The sequence below is a fragment of the Spermophilus citellus genome, assembly GCF_964194105.1.
Source record: "Spermophilus citellus genome assembly, chromosome: 17".
Classification (NCBI taxonomy): Eukaryota; Metazoa; Chordata; class Mammalia; order Rodentia; family Sciuridae; genus Spermophilus; species Spermophilus citellus.
In genome coordinates, this window is record NC_138199.1 from 14,253,975 (window position 1) to 14,275,927 (window position 21,953).

General features: G+C 50.0%; 2 protein-coding genes across 3 annotated transcripts; one reads left to right on the top strand and one right to left on the bottom strand.

Annotated features, from left to right (window-relative positions):
* Nucleotides 1-7,752: 7,752 nt before the first annotated feature.
* On the top strand, nucleotides 7,753-14,746 carry YBX2 (Y-box binding protein 2). The gene is made up of 9 exons (XM_081270393.1): nucleotides 7,753-8,987; nucleotides 9,687-9,750; nucleotides 11,098-11,131; nucleotides 12,043-12,132; nucleotides 12,707-12,991; nucleotides 13,315-13,418; nucleotides 13,664-13,841; nucleotides 14,173-14,257; nucleotides 14,360-14,746. The coding sequence occupies exons 1-8, from the start codon at nucleotides 8,708-8,710 to the stop codon at nucleotides 14,221-14,223; spliced, it is 1,086 nt and encodes a 361-aa protein (XP_081126519.1). The 5' UTR covers nucleotides 7,753-8,707; the 3' UTR covers nucleotides 14,224-14,257; nucleotides 14,360-14,746.
* Nucleotides 14,747-14,967: 221 nt separating this feature from the next.
* SLC2A4 (solute carrier family 2 member 4) lies at nucleotides 14,968-21,728 on the bottom strand. Of its 2 annotated transcripts, XM_081270392.1 has the most exons (12): nucleotides 21,556-21,728; nucleotides 20,598-20,734; nucleotides 19,202-19,318; nucleotides 18,919-19,091; nucleotides 18,702-18,826; nucleotides 18,474-18,589; nucleotides 18,199-18,361; nucleotides 17,906-18,093; nucleotides 17,656-17,760; nucleotides 17,405-17,506; nucleotides 16,738-16,941; nucleotides 14,968-16,235 (listed from the first exon to the last, which is right to left on the bottom strand). In XM_081270392.1, exons 2-12 carry the CDS (start codon nucleotides 20,628-20,630, stop codon nucleotides 16,032-16,034), a joined length of 1,530 nt encoding a protein of 509 aa, XP_081126518.1. In that variant the 5' UTR covers nucleotides 20,631-20,734; nucleotides 21,556-21,728; the 3' UTR covers nucleotides 14,968-16,031. The 2 variants fall into 2 exon arrangements, with proteins under 2 accessions (XP_081126518.1, XP_081126517.1); XM_081270391.1 differs by lacking the exon at nucleotides 21,556-21,728 and having other exon boundaries at nucleotides 20,598-21,011.
* Between the last annotated feature and the right edge of the window lie 225 nt (nucleotides 21,729-21,953).

The following is a 21,953-nucleotide window of genomic DNA, read 5'->3' on the forward strand; positions in this document are numbered from 1 at the left end:
CCATGGCACCCAGTTAATTTAATTTTATATTTTGGTACCAGGAAATGACCCCAGGGGCGCTGAACCACTGATCCACAACCCCAGCCCATTTTATATTTTATTTAGAGATAGCATCTTGCTAAGTTGCTTAGGGCCTCTATAAATTGCTGGCTTTATACTGGAAATCCTCCTGCCTCGGCCTCCCAAGCCACTGGGATTATAGGCATGTGCCACATCATCTGGACCTTTTTATATTTTATTTTAGTGAGGGTCTCACTAAATTTCTGTGGCTGGCCTCGAACTTGTGATTGGCATTACACCTGCACCACCATGCCCAGCCATTGTTTTTTTCTTTTGAGATGGGGGTCTCCCTACATCAGTGAGGCTGGCCTCAAGCTGACTGTTACTTATGGTCTAAAACAATAGATAATACCTCCTGCCTCTGCTTCAAGAGCAGCAGAACTACAGGCATGCATTACCCCTGCACAGCTCAATATTTTTTGTGGGGATGTAACTCAACCCCTATCATGTCATATCTGAAGTAGAGTAACACATCAAGAAAGAGGTTAAATTGAGTTAGAAGAACTGTGACTCAGGCCTGCAAGTAGAAGACTGAGGTGACTATGAGGTGGCTAAGACTGAGTCTTGCATTTGCCACATACACAGAGGTAGAGTAACAGGGCAAAAATGTGTCCCTTGAACTGGGTAATATCACTGATGTCAGTATCTCTCCTGAATGTGGAGCCAAGGGAAGTAGCAGAAGCTGAGTAATAGAAACAGTCTTTCAGAATTTTACTTTGAAAGAAAAAGTCTGACATATGGAAAGATCTTAGAAGGGGATATGAGGCAAAGGAATTGTTGAGAAAGATGAAAATGTAGTCTCAGGGTCTGGGGCTGGGGCTCAGTGGTAGAGCGCTTGCCTTGTGCGGGTGAGGCACTGGGTTCCATCCTCAGTACCATATTAAAATTAAATAAATAAATAAAGATATTGTGTCCATCCACAACTCAAAAAAAATTTTTTTAATGTAGTCTCAGCATATTGAAAGGAGGCTGGTAACTTAGAAACTGGGTTCTGGAGTTATACTGATTGGTATTTACATTCCAGCTTGGTTTGTTCCCACCTGTAACATTAGGCTGGCCACTTCAATTCATTAAAACTTAGTTTCCTTTTCCTTAAAATAGGGATGGTGGGCTGGAGATGTGGCTCAAGCGGTAGCGCGCTCGCCCGGCATGCGTGGGGCCCAGGTTCGATCCTCAGCACCGCATACAGACAAAGATGTTGTGTCCGCCAAATACTAAAAAATAAATATTAAAATTCTCTCTCTCTCTCCCTCTCTCTCACTCTTTAAAAAAATAGGGATGGTTTTATTTAAATTAAAAAATAGTTATAGATGGACACAATACCTTTATTATATTTATTCATTTTTTTTTAAAGAGAGAGAGAGAGAATTTTTCAATATTTTTTTTTTTGTAGTTTTTGGCAGACACAACATCTTTGTATGTGGTGCTGAGGATCGAACCCGGGCCGCACGCATGCCAGGCAAGCACGCTACCGCTTGAGCCACATCCCCAGCCCTTTATTCATTTTTATATGGTATTGAGGATTGAACCCAGTGCCTCACACATGCTACACACTGAGCTACAACCCTGGCCCTATTTTTAAAAATTTTTTATTATTTTTTGGGTACTGGGGATTGAATGGAGAGGCACTCTGCCACTGAGCCACATCCCCATCCCTTTTTATTTTGAGACAGGGTCTTGCTGAAGTTGCTTAGGGCCTTGTTAAGTTGCTGAGGCTGGCCTCAACATGTGATCCTCCTGCCTCAACATGTGATTCTCCTTCAAGTTGCTGGGATTGCAAGCATGCACCCCTGCACCTGGTGATGATTGTAATAGTATCCACTTCCCAAGATTATTTTAGTGACTAAATGACAAAATGCATATAAAGCACTTAGCATACTGTATCACACATAGTGAGTGCTCAATAAATGGTAATTCTTACTATTACGACTAGGTTAAAAAAAAAAAAAAAGAAGTTCCAAGAAAGAGGTGGCAAGTTATGATATCAGATATGGCGGATGGGACCAGGAGGTGGGAGGTGGAGAAAAGGTCAAGTATTTGGCAGAGTGCTCGCAGAGACAGCAAAGAGGGGAGGGCAGGGATAAGAGCAGCTAAGAAGTAAATGGGCAAGGAGAAGCCAGAGTTTGCAGGTATGGAACACTCTAGCAGCTGACAAATGAGAGCAGATATTAGAGGAAAGGAGAGGGAAAGTGATTTGGGATGCAACAAGAAAGTTGTAGGGGAAAGTTGCTTGGGAGTATGTGGTGGTAGGAAATAGGAGTGACACTCTCTCTTGAATCTTTCAAATATTATTTCAATTTGATACTATATATCTTCACCTTTGCTGTGCTAACCCAGGGCACCCAGGGGAGACTCCTACAAATAAGGAATGGGCACTAAAGGATGAGTGTTTGTGGATGAATAGTGATGAATTAACTCAATGAGGAGAGAGGAAAAAGAATAACTTAAACCTGGCCTTGTTGAAGTTCAGAAGCCTGAGGAGCAATTGGCTAGAAAGTACTGGTCTTAGAATCTGGTAGGAAGTGAGAAGGCTTCAGGGCTGGAGACACAGGTTTAAGAGCCATCAGAAAGTGGTCTGATGGCTAAATACTTGAACTTTTCTCCACCTCCCACCTCCTGGTCCCATCTGTCATATCTGATATCATTACTTGCCACCTCCTTCTTGGAACCTCTTTTTTTTTTTAACCTAGTCGTAATAGTAAGAATTACCATTTATTGAGCACTCACTATGTGTCATAAAGTATGCTAAGTGCTTTATATGCATTTTTGTCATTTAGTCACTAAAAGCCAGGGGGATGGATAATGACCTTGAGATGATAGGAGAACATGATCTGGAAATATTGGGGTTGGTGGAGGACAAGTCACAAAAGGAAAGACATGAGAAGATGGGTGAAGCTCTGACAAGTCACTTGATGGAGTCCAAAGAAAACCAAAAGTCATGCACTCACTGAATGTTCCAGTTAAGAAGGGACAGAATTGGGAGGCTGAGGTGGGAGAATCCCAAAGTTGAAGGCCAGCTTGGGCAACTTAATGAGACACCACCTCAAATTTTTAAAATATAGGGGCTGGAAATGTAGCTTGGTGGTAGAGTGCTTGCCTAGCTTGTGCAAGGCCCTGGGAGGAGGAGGAGGAGGAAGAGGAGGAGCCGCTGCCACAGCAGCAGCAGCAGCAGCAGCAGCAACAGCAGGAGGAGGAGGCAGGAGAAGAGACTGGGTCATTGTTAATGTAGCCTCAGGGGAGTAGATTATTTTAATTATTTTATTTATCCCCTTCCCTTTTTCTGCCCCCTCTACTTATCTTCCCTTTACTCCTTTATTTATTCATTTTTAATTGTTACTTTCTACATATACATGAAGGAGACATAAGCTTTGGTATATTTATGTATGTATATAGCATGATTCTATATTTTAGGAGGCAAAAAGTAAATTTGGTTTGGTGGACTGTAGAAGGATGGTGGAGAATGAGAGGTGACAGCAAAATGCTTTTCAGGAAGTTTGGTGTTAAAATAATGTGGATATACAGGGCAAAAGGTGAGAAGGAGAAAATGAAAAGAGTGATGGGAAAAGGAGGAGACTCTGTTATCTATAGAACTTAAAAATATTCAAATAATTCAAGACTAGGAATGAAGCTAGTGACAGAGCGCTTGCCTAGCACAAGTGAGACCCTGGGTTCAAGCCACAGCACCACAAAATTAATTAATTAATTAATTTAAAAAAATTAACTGAACCTAAGAATTACAAAAACAAGAAAAAAAGGGTACACAAATATTTCTGAAAAACAAAAAAAATGACATGCACAAATCCTTTACATGAACAAGGCAATTCACTGCATCTCTTGGTGGCATCTGCTAGTCCTTCTCCTTGGGGATAGAGTGTATGTTACACTGTTCCATGAATAGGTGGTGTTCATCTGCCAAGAGTATTTTTTTTCTTGATGCACAGTTGTTTTATTATAAAAAAATGATTAAGCCAGGAGTGGTGGTGCACGCCTGTAATCCTAGTGGCTTGGGAGGCTGACACAGGAGGATTGCAAGTTCAAAGCCAGCCTCAGCAACTGCGAGGCGCTAAGCAACTCAGGGAGACCCTGTCTCTAAATGAAATACAAAATAGGGCTGAAGAGGTGGCTCAGTGGTCAAGTGCCCCTGAGTTCAATCCCTAGTACCCCCAAAAAAATGATTAAAATAATCTGAATTAAACATTGCTATGCTGCATCTATTCAGATTACTGTTTTCACAGAGTCAGCATTATAGTTCTTTTTTAAGAGCATTATAATTATACATAGTATTTGGATCCCTTTTGACAAAATTATACATACAAGGAATTTAATTTCAACTCCTATTTCCCTTCCCCCTTTTCTTTCCTCCTCCCTACCCTTTTTCTGCCCTTTCTACTTATCTTCCCTTTACTCCTTTATTTATTCATTTTTTATTGGTACTTTCTACATTTACATGAAGGAGATATAAGCTTTGGTATATTTATATATGTATATAGCATGATTCCATTAGATTCAGCCCATATTTCTTTCTCTTTCCCATTCTTCCTCCCTCCCTCTCATTCTCCTTCACTGATCTTCACTGTATCTTTATCATATCTAATCCCATTCCCCACTACCTTCTTTCCCTTACTGTGCTTTTAGCTATCACATATAAGAGAAAACTTTCCACCCTTGATTTTCTGGGTCTGGCTTATTTCACTTAGTCTGATTTTTCTCCATATTCATCATTTACTGGCAAGTGCCATAGTTTCGTTCTTCTTTATGACTGAGTAAAACTCCATTGTGTATATCTACCACATTTTCTTGATGCATTCATCTACTGATGAGCATTTGGATTGATTCCATGATTTGGCTGTTGTGAATTGCGCTGCTAGAAACATTGTAGTAGCTGTAATACTATAATATTCTGATTTTAATTATTTTGCATAAGTACTGAGGAGTGAGATTGCTGGATCATATAGTGATTCCATCACTAGTTTTTGGAGGAATCTCCACACTGTTTTCCAAAGTGGTTATACTAATTTGCAGTCCCAACAACAGTGTATGGCTGTACCTTTTCCCTAATATCCTCACCAGCATTTATTATTTGTATTCTTGATCATTGGTATTCTGACTGGAGTGAGATGAAATCTTTTGATTTGCATTTCCCTGATTGCTAGAGATGTTGAACATTTTTTCATATATTTGTTGGTCTTTTGTGTTTCTTCTTTTGATAAATTTCTGTTCTTTTGTCCATTTATTAATTGGGTTATTTGGGGGTTTTTTGGCATTGAGTTTTTTTGAGTTCTTTATATATTCTGGATATTAATCCCTTGTCAGAGGAATAGCTGACAAAGATTTTTTTCCTATTCTGTAGGCTCTCTCTTTACTCTCATTTTCTTTGCCATGCAAAAGCTTCTAAACTTGATGGCATCCCACTTATTGATTCTTGGTTTTATTTCTTGAGCTTTGACCATATGTTTTCTTCTAGCAATTGCAACACTTCTAGTCTAATTCCTAAGTCTTTGATCCATTTTTGAATTGACTTTTGTGGAGGTGAAAGGGATCTAATTTAATTTTTCTACATGTAGCTATCCAGTTTCTCCAGCACCATTTGCTTTTGTTTTGTTTTGGTACTGGAGATTGAACCCAGGGGTGCTCTACCACTGAGTTATATCCTTAGCCCTTTTTATTTTTTTTCTCCCTAAGTTTCTGAGGCTGCCTTCAAACTTTTGCTCCTCCTGCCTCAGCCTCTCTAGTAACTGGGATTATAGGTGTGTGCTACCATGCCGGGCCCCAGAACCATTTGTTTAAAAGGTGCCAAAAATGTATGTTGAAGAGTTGAAAGCCTTTTTAACAAATGGTTCTCTGTAAGTATGTGAATTTGCTTCTGTGTCTGCTATTCTATTCTATTGGTTTTTGTGTCTATTTTGATGCCAATACCATGTTGTTTTTGCTACTATAGCTCTACAGCATAATTTGAGATTGGATATTGTGATGTCTCCTCCATCACTTTTCTTATCCGAATGGCTTTGGCTATTCTTCCAAATGAATTTAAGCCATTGGTATTTTGATAGGGATTGCACTGAATCTGTATATTGCTTTTGGTAGTGTGGCCATTTTGACAATATTAATTCTGCCTATTCAAGAACAAGAGAGGTCTTTCCATCTTCTGGGATCTTCTTCAATTTCTTTTTTCAGTGTCCAATAGTTTTCATTGCAGAGATCTTTCACTTCCTTGGTTAGATTAACCACCCCCCAGCTTTTTTGAGAATATTGCAAAAGGGATAATTTCCCTGATTTCTTCTCAGCTGAATTGCTGTTGGAGTGTAGAAAAGTTATTGATCTATGATTGTTGATCTTGTATCCTTTGACTTTGCTAAATTCATTTATTGGCTCTAGGAGTCTTCTGGTCGAATTTTGGGGGTCTTCTAGATAAAGGATCTTATCATCAACAAAAAGTGATAGTTTGACTTCTTCTTTTCCTATTTGTATCCCTTTATTTTCCTTCTCATTGTGACTGATTGCTCTGGCTAGTTTCAAGAACTACATTGAATAGAACCGGTGAGAGTGGACAACCTTGCCTTGTTTCTGGTTTTAGAGGAAAAGCTTTCAGTTTTTCCTCTATTCAGTATGATGTTGTATTCGAGTTTGTCTGCCAAGGGTACTTTTCCCTGCAATACCCCATGCCTCTGCTTTCCTGACTTTTTCTTAATTTCACTACGAAAGTAAGGACACACACTCCCTTCATCTGAGCTTCCTTTCATCTTACCTTTCAAATGAACTCCGTGTATTTCCCATGTGATTCTTTGCTGCAGAGGTCACCCCGTGAGGTATCTTGCTTGCTTTCCCCAGTCTTGGTCTCCGCTTCCCTTAAGCTCAGGGCTTACCACAGATAAACTGGTCCTTAACATGTTTGAGGAAGGGGTGGTCATTTCTGTATCCTTCACCGCCTCGCCTTGCGATGTAGTCGTTTGCTTATCTTTTCTCTTTTTCTGTCCACTGTGCCCAATGCCCTGGAAATCGAATCATCTGGCGGGATGGGTGGTGTGCATCAATCAGGTAGGCTAGTAGCTGGTGGACCGCCAAAGAAGCGCTATTTGGCAGCCTTCAAGACCGGCCGGCAGAGGGCGCGCCGGGATCGGGAGAGGCTGTGGCTGCGGCGGCTGCGGGACGCGGGCCCTAGCCCATACGCCTAGCACTGGGGAAGCAGACTTGGGGCAGAACGAGCTGCGCGTGGAGGCATGTGTCTTGCTCTGGGACCCGCTGCCCTAACCAAAAATACGCCCTGCCCAGCGAGACTCGCGTCCTTCCTGGTGGGCGTTCTGGAGGAGCGACTTCTAGAGCCTCATTATTTAGGGAGGGAGATTGCGGCTCCTAGGACGGACTTCTCCGGCTTCCAAGAAACCTGAGACAGCTGCGCACCAGTCATCTGTCTACTCATTTGTGAATTGGGAATCATTTATTTATTCAATAAATATTGAGCATTGTGCACTAGCGTATATGCGTAGGGTTGGAGTAGAATTAATAAGCAAATAGGATCATTTCATATTTTCGAAAGTGCATTAAAAATAATGCATGATGTGATAGTGAGGCGTGATATGTACGCTGATATTTGAAGAGAGCCACCCTAAGAGATACGGGGTGGGGGAGCACATTCGAAGCAGAGGAAACTGCATGTGCCAAAACCAGACACTTCAGCACCCCGTACATAGACGTGAGAGACATACGGTGGGAGACATTAGAATTGTGACTGGTGAAGATGCTGGAATTACCTGGAAGAGGCTCCAGGGAACTTCCTGGGGCAAGGAAAACATATCTTGGTTAGGGTGTTGCCTACATGGATAGACATATCAAAACTCAGCAAAACTGCTTTGTGTGCTACATGTACCCTTTGTCTCAAAAACAAAATAAAAACGAGGGGCCCAGGCTTATGAAAACAACTATTGAGTTGGTTAAATCGTTTTGCGGTGCTTTCCAGCCTGCCCTGCGAGCAGATACAGTCGCCCCATGTGCCGGGACATCCTCTAAGGAGAATGAATCAACGGTGGTGTCCGGGAGAAGGCGTCTACGCCTGCCAGGGTCTGGGCTAGGTCGGTCTAGAGGTTGAGGGCTAGCAGTGCCTCTCACCGCCAGACCTAAGGCTGCTGACAGCAGCGCTCCACCTAGGTCGTCAGGGGCAACCTTCGGAGCCGCGCCCCCGGCCCCGCCTTTCGCGCAGAGGCCAGGTGGCGGTTGGGGGCGCAACCAGCCCGTTTGATTTCCCGCGGCCGGTGGAAAGGGGCGGAGGGGGGAGGGGAAAATAGCTGTCAGCCAATGGGCTGAGCTGGGAGAGGTCACGTGGCGCAAGAGGGGCGGGGCCCAGGTGTACTTACGGGGCAGCGGGCGGGGGCCTCCGCCTTGGTGCGAAGTCCGGAAGGCGGGGCCGGCGTGAGGGTCGGGGGGCTGCGCGACTAGGATTGGCCTGTGGTCGGGAGGCGGGGCCTGCGCGCGCCGCGGCAGCCGGCTGCTATTGGCCTGGGCTCAGGGCCCGCTGCCGCCGTGCGGGCGAGGCTCGGGGCGCGAGGACCGAGCGGGGCGGCGGGTCCGCGAGCCGGGGGGAGGGGCCGGGGCGGTGGCGGTGGCGGAGGAGGAGGAGGAGGTGGCGGCGGGGGCCGGTACTGGACCCGGCGGGATGAGCGAGGTGGAGGCGGCAGTGGTGGCGACAGCGGCCCCCGCGGCGACGGTGCCCGCGACGGCGGCAGGGGTGGTAGCGGTGGTGGTACCCGTGCCTGCGGGAGAGCCGCAGAAAGCAGGCGGCGGGGCGGGCAGCGGCGGCGGGGGCGGAGCCGCCTCTGGCCCCGCTACTGGGACCCCCTCGGCGCCAGGCTCACGCACCCCTGGCAACCCGGTGACGGCGGCCTCGGGGACCCCCGCGCCCCCGGCTCGGAGTCAGGCGGACAAGCCGGTGCTGGGTGAGGGGGGGCGCACGCGCCAGGGCGGCTCTAAGGGGTAGGCGGACGGGGGGAGGGGCAGCGTGGGGCCTGACAGGGTCTAGAGAGCCGAAGATGGGCCTGGCCCGGAGGCCCAAAGGCCTAACTGAGCTGGGAACTGCGGACCAAAGTGGATTCCCCTGGAGGGAAATCTTGCTATGCCTTCCGGGGGTGGGGGTTGGGGTAGGGGTGGGGCAGAGCAGAGCCAGGGCTAGCAGGTTCAGCCAAGGCCTTGGGGTGGAGAATAAACCCTTATTTCGACCACGCCTCTGGGGCGGGAGGCTTGGCCCAGTTGACTTCGTTAGCATGGGGTAAACTCTGACTTGGAAGCAGGTGCACTGGGGACCCTTACATTGGGAGGTCTAGAAAAGCTCTTGAGTTATAACCTGAGGGTGGCACTCAGTGGATCAGGTGAGTATCGGTTCTAGGTGAAGGACCTGGAATTATATAGCATGAGAGGAACATGCCTTAGAGTTGGGTTTTGAAAGCTTAAGCCTCCTGTGTGGATGATTCAATTTGGTGGAACTGGGATAAGAATACCTTAAAGCTAATAGTGAAACCTAGTTGTCTTGAAAATAAGCTTAAGAGGAAGGCAGGTTAGATTTTTGGAGTGTCTCAAAACTCAGTCCAACTCCATCTCTTCCCCCCACTTACTATCCCCACTGCATCTCTGCCTGGCAGCAATCCAAGTCCTGGGCACTGTCAAATGGTTCAACGTCCGGAATGGTTACGGATTCATCAACAGGTATCCGAGGAACCCAGGGAGAGGGTGGAATGGGTGTCTTCGAACTGGTCTGTGGGACTGGACACCTTCCCAACCTCATCTCTACCCCTGCCAAGGCACATGGTTACAATGTCCAGCTGACGCTGGTTGAGTCTTTAACCACAGCACAAACGTGTGCTTAGTGGCAAGATGAAGCCTCCTCCACATCTTCAAGGGCAAGCAGAGGATTAATGATCAGGAACTTGGCAAACCTGGTTATGACCTTCCTAGCTTCTGTCTCACCTTCAGGAATTTTCATTATTTTTAGTTTGCTGTACTTTGGGGGTGGAATTATGGCGCTCACTGTACCTCAGGGCTCTGGGCTAGAATCTTCACTGATTTACTGTTAAGGGAAGCACTTGAGGCACCCTCACGACTCATCTCCCTTAAAGAGCTGTGACTCATTTGAATCCCCCACCTGATGGGACTGAGACTGGCTGTAGGGGGAGGGAGGAAGGAGGTAGTCCAGCCGGAGATTGTTGCTTCTCTTCTGCTGGCAGGCCCTCCCCTTCCAGCCTGGGAGAGGCTGTAGTGGTGAATTCTGAGCAGAGCCCCCAAGTGCAGCCTTCCCCAGCCCGGGCACCCTGCCCAGCCAAGCCCTCCTGGGAGGCCTTAGTTCCCTCTTAGCAGGCTGACCTTTGTGCAGATCCAAGTGCTTTTAAAGCTGGAACATTTGTTCTGGTGAAGGCAGGCTCCTGTGAAGAGTCCCTCTCCTCTCCCTCATCCTACAGGGTTCTAGGATAAACTAGGATTGTAGGCAAGGTAATGATAGAGAATGGATATTCTTTTCTCTCATCCTTGGTCCCTCTGTATGTTGAGAGGGAACCTGACTGTGGATTTACTTCCAGGCTGAGTATGAACATAAGGTTTTGTGGCTGTTTGGAACAAGTTCCTGACACCTTGTCCCCTTCCCAAAGTCATTCTGCACCTCTGGCCTGCTCCTTGGATGTAAAAAGGAGATAGTGGAATTTTCCAGTCCCAGTAGGGACTGGGGGTGGGGGGTTGGCCAGAAACAGTTATAGCCTGCACCAGCAGGTTCTAAGGTGCCCTAGGGTAGAAGGTGGAGCACTCTGTAGGTAAAGAGCTGTCCCAGCTCTTTCAAGGTGCCTTTGCCTTCTCTTCCATTCCTTTCTCATGAAGACCAGGATTTTCACTGAGGTTTTAGGTGTACCTCTCTATACCAGCTTTTGGGGGTCCTGTCTATGCCCCAAGTAACTGAAATCTGAAGAGGATGGGCCACCAATCTTAGGAATGGACAGCTAGGGAGGCCTTAGTGGAACTGAGTGTCTTATTAAAATCACCCCCTTAACGACCCATCCTGTTCTGCAGGAATGACACCAAGGAGGATGTCTTTGTTCACCAGGTAAGCTAGGTTGGCTTTCTGAGGGGAGGAACCGGCCCTCTCTTTGAAGGCCTTTCCCATAACCCTTAGCTACAGTCCTTCTCCGGCTCCTCAACGGCCTGCCCACGTGGAAATAGCCACTCTCCCATCTGCCTCAGGTGCTTGTATCAACCTTTAGCCCCAGTTGTGTTAGGTTATTGAACGGCTGTCAGTGTGTTTTGCCCTCTGGGCACTACGTGCTCTCCACCTACTGGGACCTGTTAACACCACAGGAAGGAATCAGGTCCTAGAGACTTGGGTGCAGTGGTTCTCAAAGTATGGTCCTGGCACCACCAGCAGCATCACCTGATATTCAAATTCTCAGGCCCCGCCCCAAGCTACCGAATCAGTCAGACCTTGGGGTTGGGCACCGTTTTAACAAGCTCCCAGGTGATTCTGATGCTCACTAGTTTGAGAACCACTGCCTTGGTGTAAAGAGCTCTCTGGGATTGAGGTAAGAAGCACAGTATGTTTTACCCATTTTGCAATTTAAGACTGTCTGCTTTTTGTTTTGCTTTTGATTTCCTCTTTCTTGCCTCCCTTTTTGAAGTCCCTGAGGGGTATAGGAGGGAAGGGAGAGAGTATCCTGGGGAAAGTGGTAACTTCTCAGTGGATCCCCAGGCTCCTAGTTTGACTTTTCCCCTATTAAATTTTTCTTTCTTTCTTTCAATGCCAGGTATAGAATCCAGGGCCTTTCACATGCTAAGCATGCATTCTACCACTAAGCTACACCCCAGCCCCTCCCCTACTAAACTTTGACCATCTTTGGCTCTGCCCTCCAGCTCTGGACCCCAAGTAAAATGTTGAATGGTATTGGGTGGTGGACCCAGCAAGGGTGGAACAGACTCTGCTTTTGCTGCCCTCACTTTTCTCATGGCCTTTCCCCCAACCAGACAGCTATTAAAAGAAACAACCCCAGGAAGTTTCTGCGCAGCGTTGGAGATGGGGAGACTGTGGAGTTTGATGTCGTGGAAGGAGAGAAGGTTTGGGGGCTGCTGTGGGGTCTAGAGTTGGCCAGGCTTGTGGGGGAGTGTCCTGGAGGTCAGCTCAGGCTTTGACCCTTCTGGGACCAGCTCTGCCTCTGGGAATGGGGCTATGTTCTCACCAGGATGTGTCTTAACACTAAGGATGTTCTAAATAATGTGTCCATGTCTTCAGTCAGTAGTATCAAGGTGTCTTCTCAGTAGTTCACCAAGCACTTCCATGTCTGTTTTCCATATGGGGCCCATCCCCAGCAGGATGCTTCTGAGTCAGTCCTCTGGAGCAAAAGATGGACAGTAGCTGCCAGCCCTTTCTCCACCCCATGGTCTTTGGGGGGAGGGTGCCATAACAGTTATTTCAAAAGGACAAGCTGTTCTTTCCTAGATGAGTACCAACTCACTGTTGCCCTTTGGCAGGGTGGGGGAGCTGGATAAGTATAAGAGGAGCCACAGGAGAGCTAGAGAGGGGACTTGGGCTGGAAGACAGAAGAGACTCCAGTGATTCCAGCAAGTTTGCAAATGTTGTGCGTTTGTCATGGGGTGGGGGGTTCTGATGATTCCCCTTCCACATTTCCAGGGTGCAGAAGCTGCCAATGTAACTGGGCCCGGGGGGGTGCCAGTGAAAGGCAGCCGCTATGCCCCCAATCGACGTAGATTCCGCCGATTCATCCCCCGGCCTCGCCCAGCTGCCCCACCACCTATGGTGGCAGAGGCTCCCTCAGGTGGAACAGAACCTGGTAGTGAAGGGGAGCGGGCTGAGGACTCTGGGCAGCGGCCCAGACGACGGCGCCCACCACCTTTCTTCTACCGAAGACGGTTTGTGCGAGGCCCTCGGCCCCCTAACCAGCAGCAGCCTATAGAGGTGAGGAGAAGCTGCAGTAAGGGAGCCCTCTACTAAAATTTTAGGCAGAATGGGGCTGGGGATGTGGCTCAAGCGGTAGCATGCTCGCCTGGCATGCGTGCGGCCCGGGTTCGATTCTCAGCACCACATACAAAGATGTTGTGTCTGCCAATAACTAAAAAATAAATATAAAAAAAAAATTTAGGCAGAAGTGGGAATTGGTGAGGTTAGAGACTACAGGGTCCACAAAGGAAGTGGAACTAAGGGCTGGGAAGAGCCAGGATAACCTGGCCTCTGGACAGCCAGGGTTCCTACAGCCCACCAAGGCCTTTGTATATTCCCAGGGCACTGATGGGGTAGAACCCAAAGAGACAACTCCGCTAGAGGTGGACCAACAGCAGGGAGATGAGCGGGTGCCTCCACCCAGATTCCGGCCTAGGTACCGAAGGTAAGACTCCTTTTCTGGGGCTCAGTTTCTCTTTGCTGTCTGGTGTTTAGTCTTTGCAAAAGGGGAAGAGTTTTAAGAAGTGCCTAAAGTTAATGGTTAGAGGTACCCAGAGGGAAGCAGGACTTACATGGAGCTGAAAGCCTGGCTTTTGGAGATGGGAATAGGGAAGCTGGGGAAGACCTGGTGAGAGAAGTGGTCTGCCCTGGGTTCCATAGTCCCTTCATGGCTTCTGCTTCTTTTCCTAGGCCTTTCCGCCCCAGGCCACCTCAGCAGCCTACCACTGAAGGTGGGGATGGTGAGACCAAGCCCAGCCAAGGCCCCACTGATGGTTCCCGGCCTGAGCCCCAGCGCCCACGAAACCGCCCCTACTTCCAGCGGCGACGGCAGCAGCCCCCTGGCCCCCGGCAGCCCACAGCCCCAGAGGTGAGGATAGTGGAATTGGGAGTGGGGAGAAATGGCTGGGACCAGCTGTCCCATTTTTGGCCCTTTCCCTTCCCTTATTACTGTGCCACTCCCCTGTCTCTGTCCTTTCATGTAAATTGCTAGGGCCATCCTTGGTGTAGGTACTATATCAATCAGCCCCAGCAGAGACAATCAAACCATGCAAAACCCCACCCCCACCTCAGCTCTGCTTGGAGCCTTAAGCACCAGCCTGTGGGTAGAAATTGTTGGGGAAAGGAGGGCGAAAGGGAAAGACAGAAGGCATGAAGCTTCCTGAAGAACAAGAAGCCTAATTAACTACCATTTTCTCTAGACCTCAGCCCCCATCAATAGTGGGGACCCCCCCACCACCATACTGGAGTGATTCCAACTCAAAGGACACCCAGAACTACCATCTGGTGAGAGGCTGCTCTTTTCAGAGGGCAGGTGGCAAGAAGGCTGGGGAATGGGTCATGATTAAGTTTATGTTCATGATTTGTCTGTTTCTTTTGTTCTTTTAGGTATCTGCCAGTTTTTTCCAACTGACCTGTACCCTACCCAGCACCCCCTCCCTCCTTTCCCATAACTCATGACATCAGAAGACCGGCTTTTCCCCTTTTCCTTGAGACTCAGGAGGGCTAAAGCAACAGCCTTTTGCATTTTTTTTCCCCATTCTTCCCTATCAAGGGTTGAAGGAAGGGCTCCTTCCTTAGTGTTCGGAGGCATCAACTTCCTCCCCTAAGTCAGGCTGAGAAGGAACCAGCCAGCTCTTAACCTCCTCCTGGTTGCTTTTCTTTCCCACCCAGTTTATTTTTGTTTCCCTTCAACCCCCTACCTCTGAAGCCATTTTATGAACTGTCATGTGCCACCTGAGCCTCCAGTAAAAACAAAAACAGGCTTTCTTGTTGTCTTGGTCTCTGCCTCTTCTCTGTTCTGGAGAATTTGGATCACAGGTAACTCACTTCAGAACCATGGATGGTGAAGTGTGAGAAGATATAGGCAGTCAGCAGGGCCTGCCCTTGACTCTTTGCTCTGGTGTCCCTAGCTGTGCAGCTTTGATAAGTGCCTTCAACACTGAGGTTCCCTGTTCCTGTCAAATAGGGATGATGCCTCCCTTGCAGTGCCTGGCACTTGTGGCTATTGTTTATTGAACATTTACTATTAAAGCAATAAAAAGTAATGGAAAAGGGCATGAGTGACAACATCTAGAGGATTCTGAGACCTGGAGGTGAGGCAAGACAGAGGGAGGAAGAGGGGCAGGCGAAGTGGATTGTAGTCCCCATTTCAGCCATCCTCCAGTGCCTCCGTGACAGGACACTCTTCTCCATACAGTGACTTTATAGATGAATCTATATATACATATTTAGTACAACAGCCTTTTGGTTTCTGCTCCCTACCCATTCAAACATATACAAAAATATCCAAAGTCTCCTCCCATCCACTGTTTACAGGCAGTCATTCAAATCCCCTTTTGCCCTTAGTTGGTCAAAAGCCTGTGGGGACAGTACCCTTCCAGAATAGGAGTGGAGAAAAGAGCTAGGGCCCCCACTTGGCAGGCTTGGGGAACAATTGAGATGAGGCCCCAAGTTTACAGGCAGATGCCTTCTCTCCCTTCTCACCACATGAAGGTACATACTTTGTATTCCCTCTTACTCTGAAAGGCTGAGCCTGGAGGGAGGGAGGAGAGGCTAGATTTGGGGAGGGTGAGTCCTTTGCCCTAGAGGGGTCAAGACAGAGCCCCCTTCACCCAGACTCTATGTGGCAATAATTCAGTGAAAGTGCCAGGTTGTGGGAGGAGTCTAAGGTGGTGGGAAACTCAACTTCTGGTCTCATGTCCTGCTTTCTGCTTCAGTTTGTTCCACTGAAGAAGCCAGTCTAGAGCCACCTCTTCTCTAGCCCCTCTTCCCTAGAGGGGGTGGATGTATTCTGGAGAGGAGTTTGGGGTGGGAAAGGAGAGGGAAAACAACCCACCCTGACAGTCACGGCCTAACCACAACACATAAACCAAAAGAGTCACACGAGGGGAATGAAGGGGTGCTCAGACCACCCTTCCCTTCAGCTTCCCAATTCTACCAGGTTGCAGGGTTTTTTCTCTACCCTGGAAGTAATGGGGAAGAGAGGGTTAAAGTGCTGCAGAGGAAAAGGGGATCTCAGGGGTGGAGAAAGCTGGTTCTCCCACCCCTGCCTTGCCCCTCAGTCATTCTCATCTGGCCCTAAGTATTCGAGTTCCGTGCTGGGTTTCACCTCCTGCTCTAAAAGAGAGGGTGTCCGACGGAAGGCGGCTGAGATCTGGTCAAACGTCCGGCCTCGGGTTTCAGGCACTTTTAAGAAGGTGAAGATGAAGAAGCCAAGCAGGAGGATCGCAAATAGAAGGAAGACGTAGGGACCCATAGCATCCTGGGATAAGTGGAGAAAGGTGTTGACAGAGTAGGGTGGCGTGGGATGGAAGGGATAGTTTCAGGCAAGTCAGGAACTAAATACTCCTAATAGGGAGCTGGGACTACTGCAGAAACAGGTGGACAATTCAAGGGGCAATGGAAATGACCAGAAATTAAGGATTACGCTGAAAAATGGATTATCTGGACCCAGACCCATTTCTCATCCCTTCACCATATTGCACCAGAGGAGATTCCCAGCCATTTGTGGTATTAATACAAAGTTTAAATCATTTTATTCCTGGTCTAAGTTATGCCACTGGTTTTTTCCAAAGACACCTGTGTTACTATCCAATCTAGTTCTGCCCCATTTTCCTTTGATTCTGGTGGAGCAGCTCCACCAAATTGATCCAAAGACCACCACTCTAGGGTTGGGGGTCCCTGACTGGAAAGCAAGCAGGATAGTGATGTGTTACCCCTCTATTCTCCAGTGTGGGAGACTGGGGCAGGGATGGGGGACCTACCGCAACATACTGGAAACCCATGCCAACGATGAAGTTGCAGGTCCAGTTGGAGAAACCAGCCACTGCCATGGCCGCTGGGCGGGGTCCCTGGCTGAAGAGCTCGGCCACGATGAACCAGGGTATGGGACCAGGGCCAATCTCAAAGAAAGCCACAAAGCCAAAGATGGCCACGATGGAGACATAGTTCATGGCTGGAACCCGCTCCTAGGGACCAGGCAGGGAAGGTAGTGAAGCTGATTTCAGCTTTCTGGATATTTACCTGCATTTGACCTACAGGAGAATTGAAATCTACCCTTCCCAGCAGCTTGTGGGGGGCGTGCCACCCTTCATTAGAACAGGCCCTGGAGCATTTCTGAGCACTGACACTATGTTGGCTGCCCCATGCAGATTCAAGGCAGAGGAAACATTCTGGTCTCAACTCCTATGATGATTGAGTCCCCATTGGCTCTAAATCTGAGTTCTTAGGAATTATTGTTCCTGAGGCTTGCCAGGGGCTCTTTCTCCTGGCTGACAAACTTGTGCTATAGCCAAGCACCCATGGTCCTGGCACATAGCAGCCCCAGGATTGAAGGCATGAATGTTAAGGTGTGATCCTGGCTAGCCACAGAACCTTGGGACCATTCCCATGGGTTGGGCTATTGGCCCGTCCCAGCCCCCCAGGCCTCACCAGCAGAAGCAGAGCCACAGTCATTAAGATGGCACAGCCACACATGCCTGACAGGCCCAGGAGATGAAGTGTTCGACGCCCAGCACGCTCCACCAAGAACACCTGTGGGAAGAGTTAGGGCTTGGCAGGGGACCTTCAAGACACAGGAAGTGGGAGCATGTTGACGGGTGGGGATAACCAAGAGCAGGGCCTTCAGAAACCCCAGGGATGTGAAGGCTATGGTGCAGTCCATTCCAGAGGCAAGTAGTTACCGAGACCAAGGTGAAGACAGTATTGACCACACCAGCTCCTATGGTGGCATAGGCTGGCTGCCCCACCCCTGCTGACTCGAAGATGCTGGTCGAATAATAGAAAACCTAGAGGTAAGGGAGAAGAAGAGGTGATGGCAGAGTTGTCCTGTTTTCCACTCCAGCCATACCAAATTGGACCAACCCTGAGTGTTAATGGAGGAAGTTAGTTCCCTTCTCCCCTCCCCAGGTCTGTTGGCTGCTCCATACGTACAGCATTGATGCCTGAGAGCTGCTGGCTCAGCTGCAACACAACTGCAATAACTAGGGGCTGCCGGTGGGTGCGGCTGCCAAGGAGTTGGAGCAGGGACAGTGGCCGCTCTCGCTCCAGCTTCCGCTTCTCATCCTTCAGCTCAGCCAGCGCATTAGACACATCGGCCCAGCCCGTCAGGCGCTTCAGACCTGGGGGTGGGGAGAGTCAGGACTGATGGGGCCTGAGAGGAGGCCAGGTACTAGCAAGTTAGGGTGGAGGTATGGGTCTCGGCTAGACACAGGGTGTGAGCTCACTCTTTCGTGCGGGCCCCTCCAGGTTTCGGATGATGTAGAGATAGCGGGGGCTCTCAGGGCAGAAGGGCAGCAGGACCAGCTGCACAAGGGCAGGAAGTACTGTGATCCCCAGGAGCAGTGGCCATAGAGTAGCAGTGCCCAACATGGACTCCAAGCCTAGCACCTATGGGAGAAGGTAGGGAAGGAAAGCAGGTGACTCATTCCTCCTGATGGACCTTGGAGGTCCACCCTAACCTAACCCCTGCCTAGTCTCCCACCAGGCCAAGCCTAGTTACCTGGGCGATCAGAATGCCAATGACGATGGCCAGTTGGTTGAGTGTCCCCAAGGCACCCCGAAGGTGAGTAGGGGCAATCTCCCCCACGTACATGGGCACCAGCCCTGATGTTAGCCCTGAGCAGAGGGAAGACAGGAGGGCTGAGTACAGCTGCCCACTCCCATTTGGAAACCCAAGTATGGTGAAGGAGAGTTAGATTCATGGCAGGGCTGTGGTGCTCAAGGGTACCTGAATAGGCGCCAATGAGGAACCGTCCAAGAATGAGTATCTCATAGGAGGCAGTAGCATTGGCTAGGCCCATGAGGGTGCCCCCCAGCACTGCCAGGACATTGTTGGCCAACATAGCCCTTTTCCTAGTGAGCAAATAAAGAGTAGAGCTGTGAGTATCAGGGACCCATGCTGTGGCTCCCTTCCTAACCCCCACCCTTGCCCTCCAACCCCATACCTGCCCAGCCACTGAGAGATGATGCCAATGAGGAAAGAGGAAATCATGCCGCCCACAGAAAAGATGGCCACGGAGAGAGACCAGAGGGTAGTAAGGGTGCTTGGTGGAATGGAGCCAGGTCCCTCAGGACCCTGTCTCCCCAGCCATGTTTCATTGTAGCTTTGTTCAATCACCTGGAGGGACAGCATAGTAGTGATTCCCTGCAAACCCTTCCTTTTCCATCCCCTCAAGTCTCCCTGTCCTTGTTTGGGCACCTCTATCCTGCTAGCTGCAGGCCCCTCACCTTCTGTGGGGCATTGATGACTCCAATGTTGTATCCAAACTGCAGGGAGCCAAGCACAGCTGAGAATACAGCAAGGACCAGGGTCCCAGTCACTCGCTGTCGAGGAGGTTCCCCATCCTAGACAGGCAGAAGCAGAGAGGAACATGTCATGTGGAATCATGCTTTCTTTCCTTTCCCCAGGGGCCTGGGCCCAGCTGGAGCCTGAAGATGCTGGGTTCCATCCAACATGCTGGGTGAGGGAAACTGGGCCATATTAGGAATTGCACAAAGATCTCAATGTAAACAGGAGCACAAAGAACCCAGTGGTAACCAGGGCATGGAGGAGAAACTGAATGTTTGAGTCCACAGGCAGAGAAATGTTTGAGGACCTAAGCCTGAATTTCCCTGTGACCTTGGGACAGGCTCAGATTTGTATGACCTTGGGCAAGTCACTTTCCCATTCTGAACCTAAGTTTCCTCTTCTGTGAGCTGGGGGTGATGTTGCTTGCCTTGCTTACCTGTCAGTGAAAGTGTTGTGAAAATCAAAACCGAATGTTTAGAGTAACTCTAATAGTGCTAGTTTTATAACCTGACAAGTGCATTATCATCAGCCACTGTTCTCTTCCCTCCTCTCTGGGGGTTTTCTCAGTCAGCTACAGGAGGCCCCCAACAGGCCCAAGAAGGGCAATTCCAAAAAGGACATCCAGGTCATTCCTCAGGGGGTGGCCTTCTATTTCTCTGCCCTGACCTCCCCTCTCCTTCTAAGCTCCGACCAAGGGCTGGGGGCTGTGCCGGGGTTCTGCCAGGGAGAGCCATGCCCAGGGAAGAGGGAGGGATGGTGGCGTGAGGGGCGGTGGCAGTGGTGGCTGCTAGCTGGCGGCACAGACTGTCTCCGAGCAGAAACCTGAGCTGGGGGAGGGGGGGCTGACACTCCCCTCTACCCCTCCACCCACAACGGGCCAAGAGAAAGTTCAGCGTCCTGGAGATCCGCCAGGAGTGGGGGGTGGGGCCCAGGGAGAGCCTCCAGTCCTCGAAACACTGCCTGTGAGCCGGGACAAGAGGACAGCTACTGGGGGCCAGATCCTCCCGGATGTGGAGGCTTTTCCCAAGTTGGATCGAGCGCAGGGCGTCCCAGAATAGGGCGCAACTCCGCAGAGCCGGAAAGCAGACGCACTCTGAACTCGGCAGAATCCAGTTGCGGCCTGAGCTCCCGAAATGTGCCCCATACCCACTCTGCCTCTTGGCGAGACTGGAATTTGACAGTCACGGGTTGTCCAGGCTGGGTATAAATAGCCAGCCCCCCACCTCCACCCCCTACGCCTGAGCAGGAACACCCCCCTGCTGACTCCGGTCACGACCCCAGCCCAGGATAAGCTGGACCTGTGCCCCCGCCCCGCCCCCGCATGCTGAACCCTACTTCTGAGCCGATCTGTTGGAAGCCCGACGGCATCTTGTCTTAGAATAGCTGGAGGTGCAGGAGCTTCAGAGATGAGAAGCGACTGGGGAGTCTTTGACCCCGGTCCGGCAGACAGAGGCGCGGGGACTACGGGTATCCTGGAGCAATGTGCGGAAGGCAGTCCTGGTGGGTCCCACAGCCACAAGCGAAGGAGACAGAAAGCAGCGGGGCTCCCTGGTATCTGGCAGAGCCCGGCTGGGGGAAAAGACCTGAGAAGCCCCTGCCACTTCACTCCCGCCCCGCTGCGGGACACGCCCTTCACAACACTCATTGGCCAGGAGCCCGCACACCCCAAAGGCCACGCCCCCTCGCTAAACCTGGGGCTTAGAGTTTGGCTTGAATTAGTGGGGCTGGCGGGGGAAACTACGCCCCTTACCGCCTGCGAGACACGCCCCTCGGGTTCCCGCCAGCTTCTGGCCATAAAGTTTTTTTGAGCAGGGTTCGCCAAACGAAAGGCCCCGCCCACCCACGTGTCAGGACTCCGCCCCCACCATCCAAGATACCCAGCGGCGGATTTTTTTTACAGTGTAGCCGTAGGTCAGGCTGCTAGGACGAAGACGTGGGGATGGGCCAGGTGTACTTGCCCGGGGAGGGGAGAACTCCAATAGCATGACACAGAGCGTGCGAGCCCGCGCGCGGGGTGTGTGAAGAACAATGCCCCGAAGTAACCCCGAGTGGCGACTATTTTTAGCTCCCACAGTATACTCCGCCAAATGTCAGGTCCCCGGTGTCCCGGCCTGTCCTGGGCGGGGAAGGGCAGGGAGATGGAGCCTTAAAGGGTCCGCGACAAGCTTCCCACGCCGGGATGGCCCTGGGAGCCAGGAATTTCCGTTCTTGTTGGGTCTGGTGGCAAAGCCAACAAGTGAAAGAACACAATGGGTTCCGCGGTCCTTTCTTTTCATGCATCCCTGTTCCATACCCTGCCTGTTGGCACCGTCCTCTACACTCATTCCACGTAGGTTCCTCGAGGTGTCCCAAGGGACAGGTGCTCACGCCGATCACGCCACCAACCCTGAGGTCCCTGAGCCGCCATACATGTGCTGGTCGCGTGGACGACACTCTCTCCAGAGCCTGCTCCGGGTTTGGATCCCCAGCCAAACCCCAGCGAAGAGGCGCGACCCACGGTCAGCGGGTCTAGGAAGAAAAGACGGACACCTAGAGTTTAGAGAGCGCGCTGCTCAGAAAACCCGCCTCAGAAGCGCGGGGCTGTAGTGCCACCTGGAGGGAGAGCGAGGAGCCGTAGCATATTGGACCAGGGTAGCCTAACACCGAAGGTCCCTGGGCATTCTACCTGCCTAAGGCTTCAGTTATGTTCAA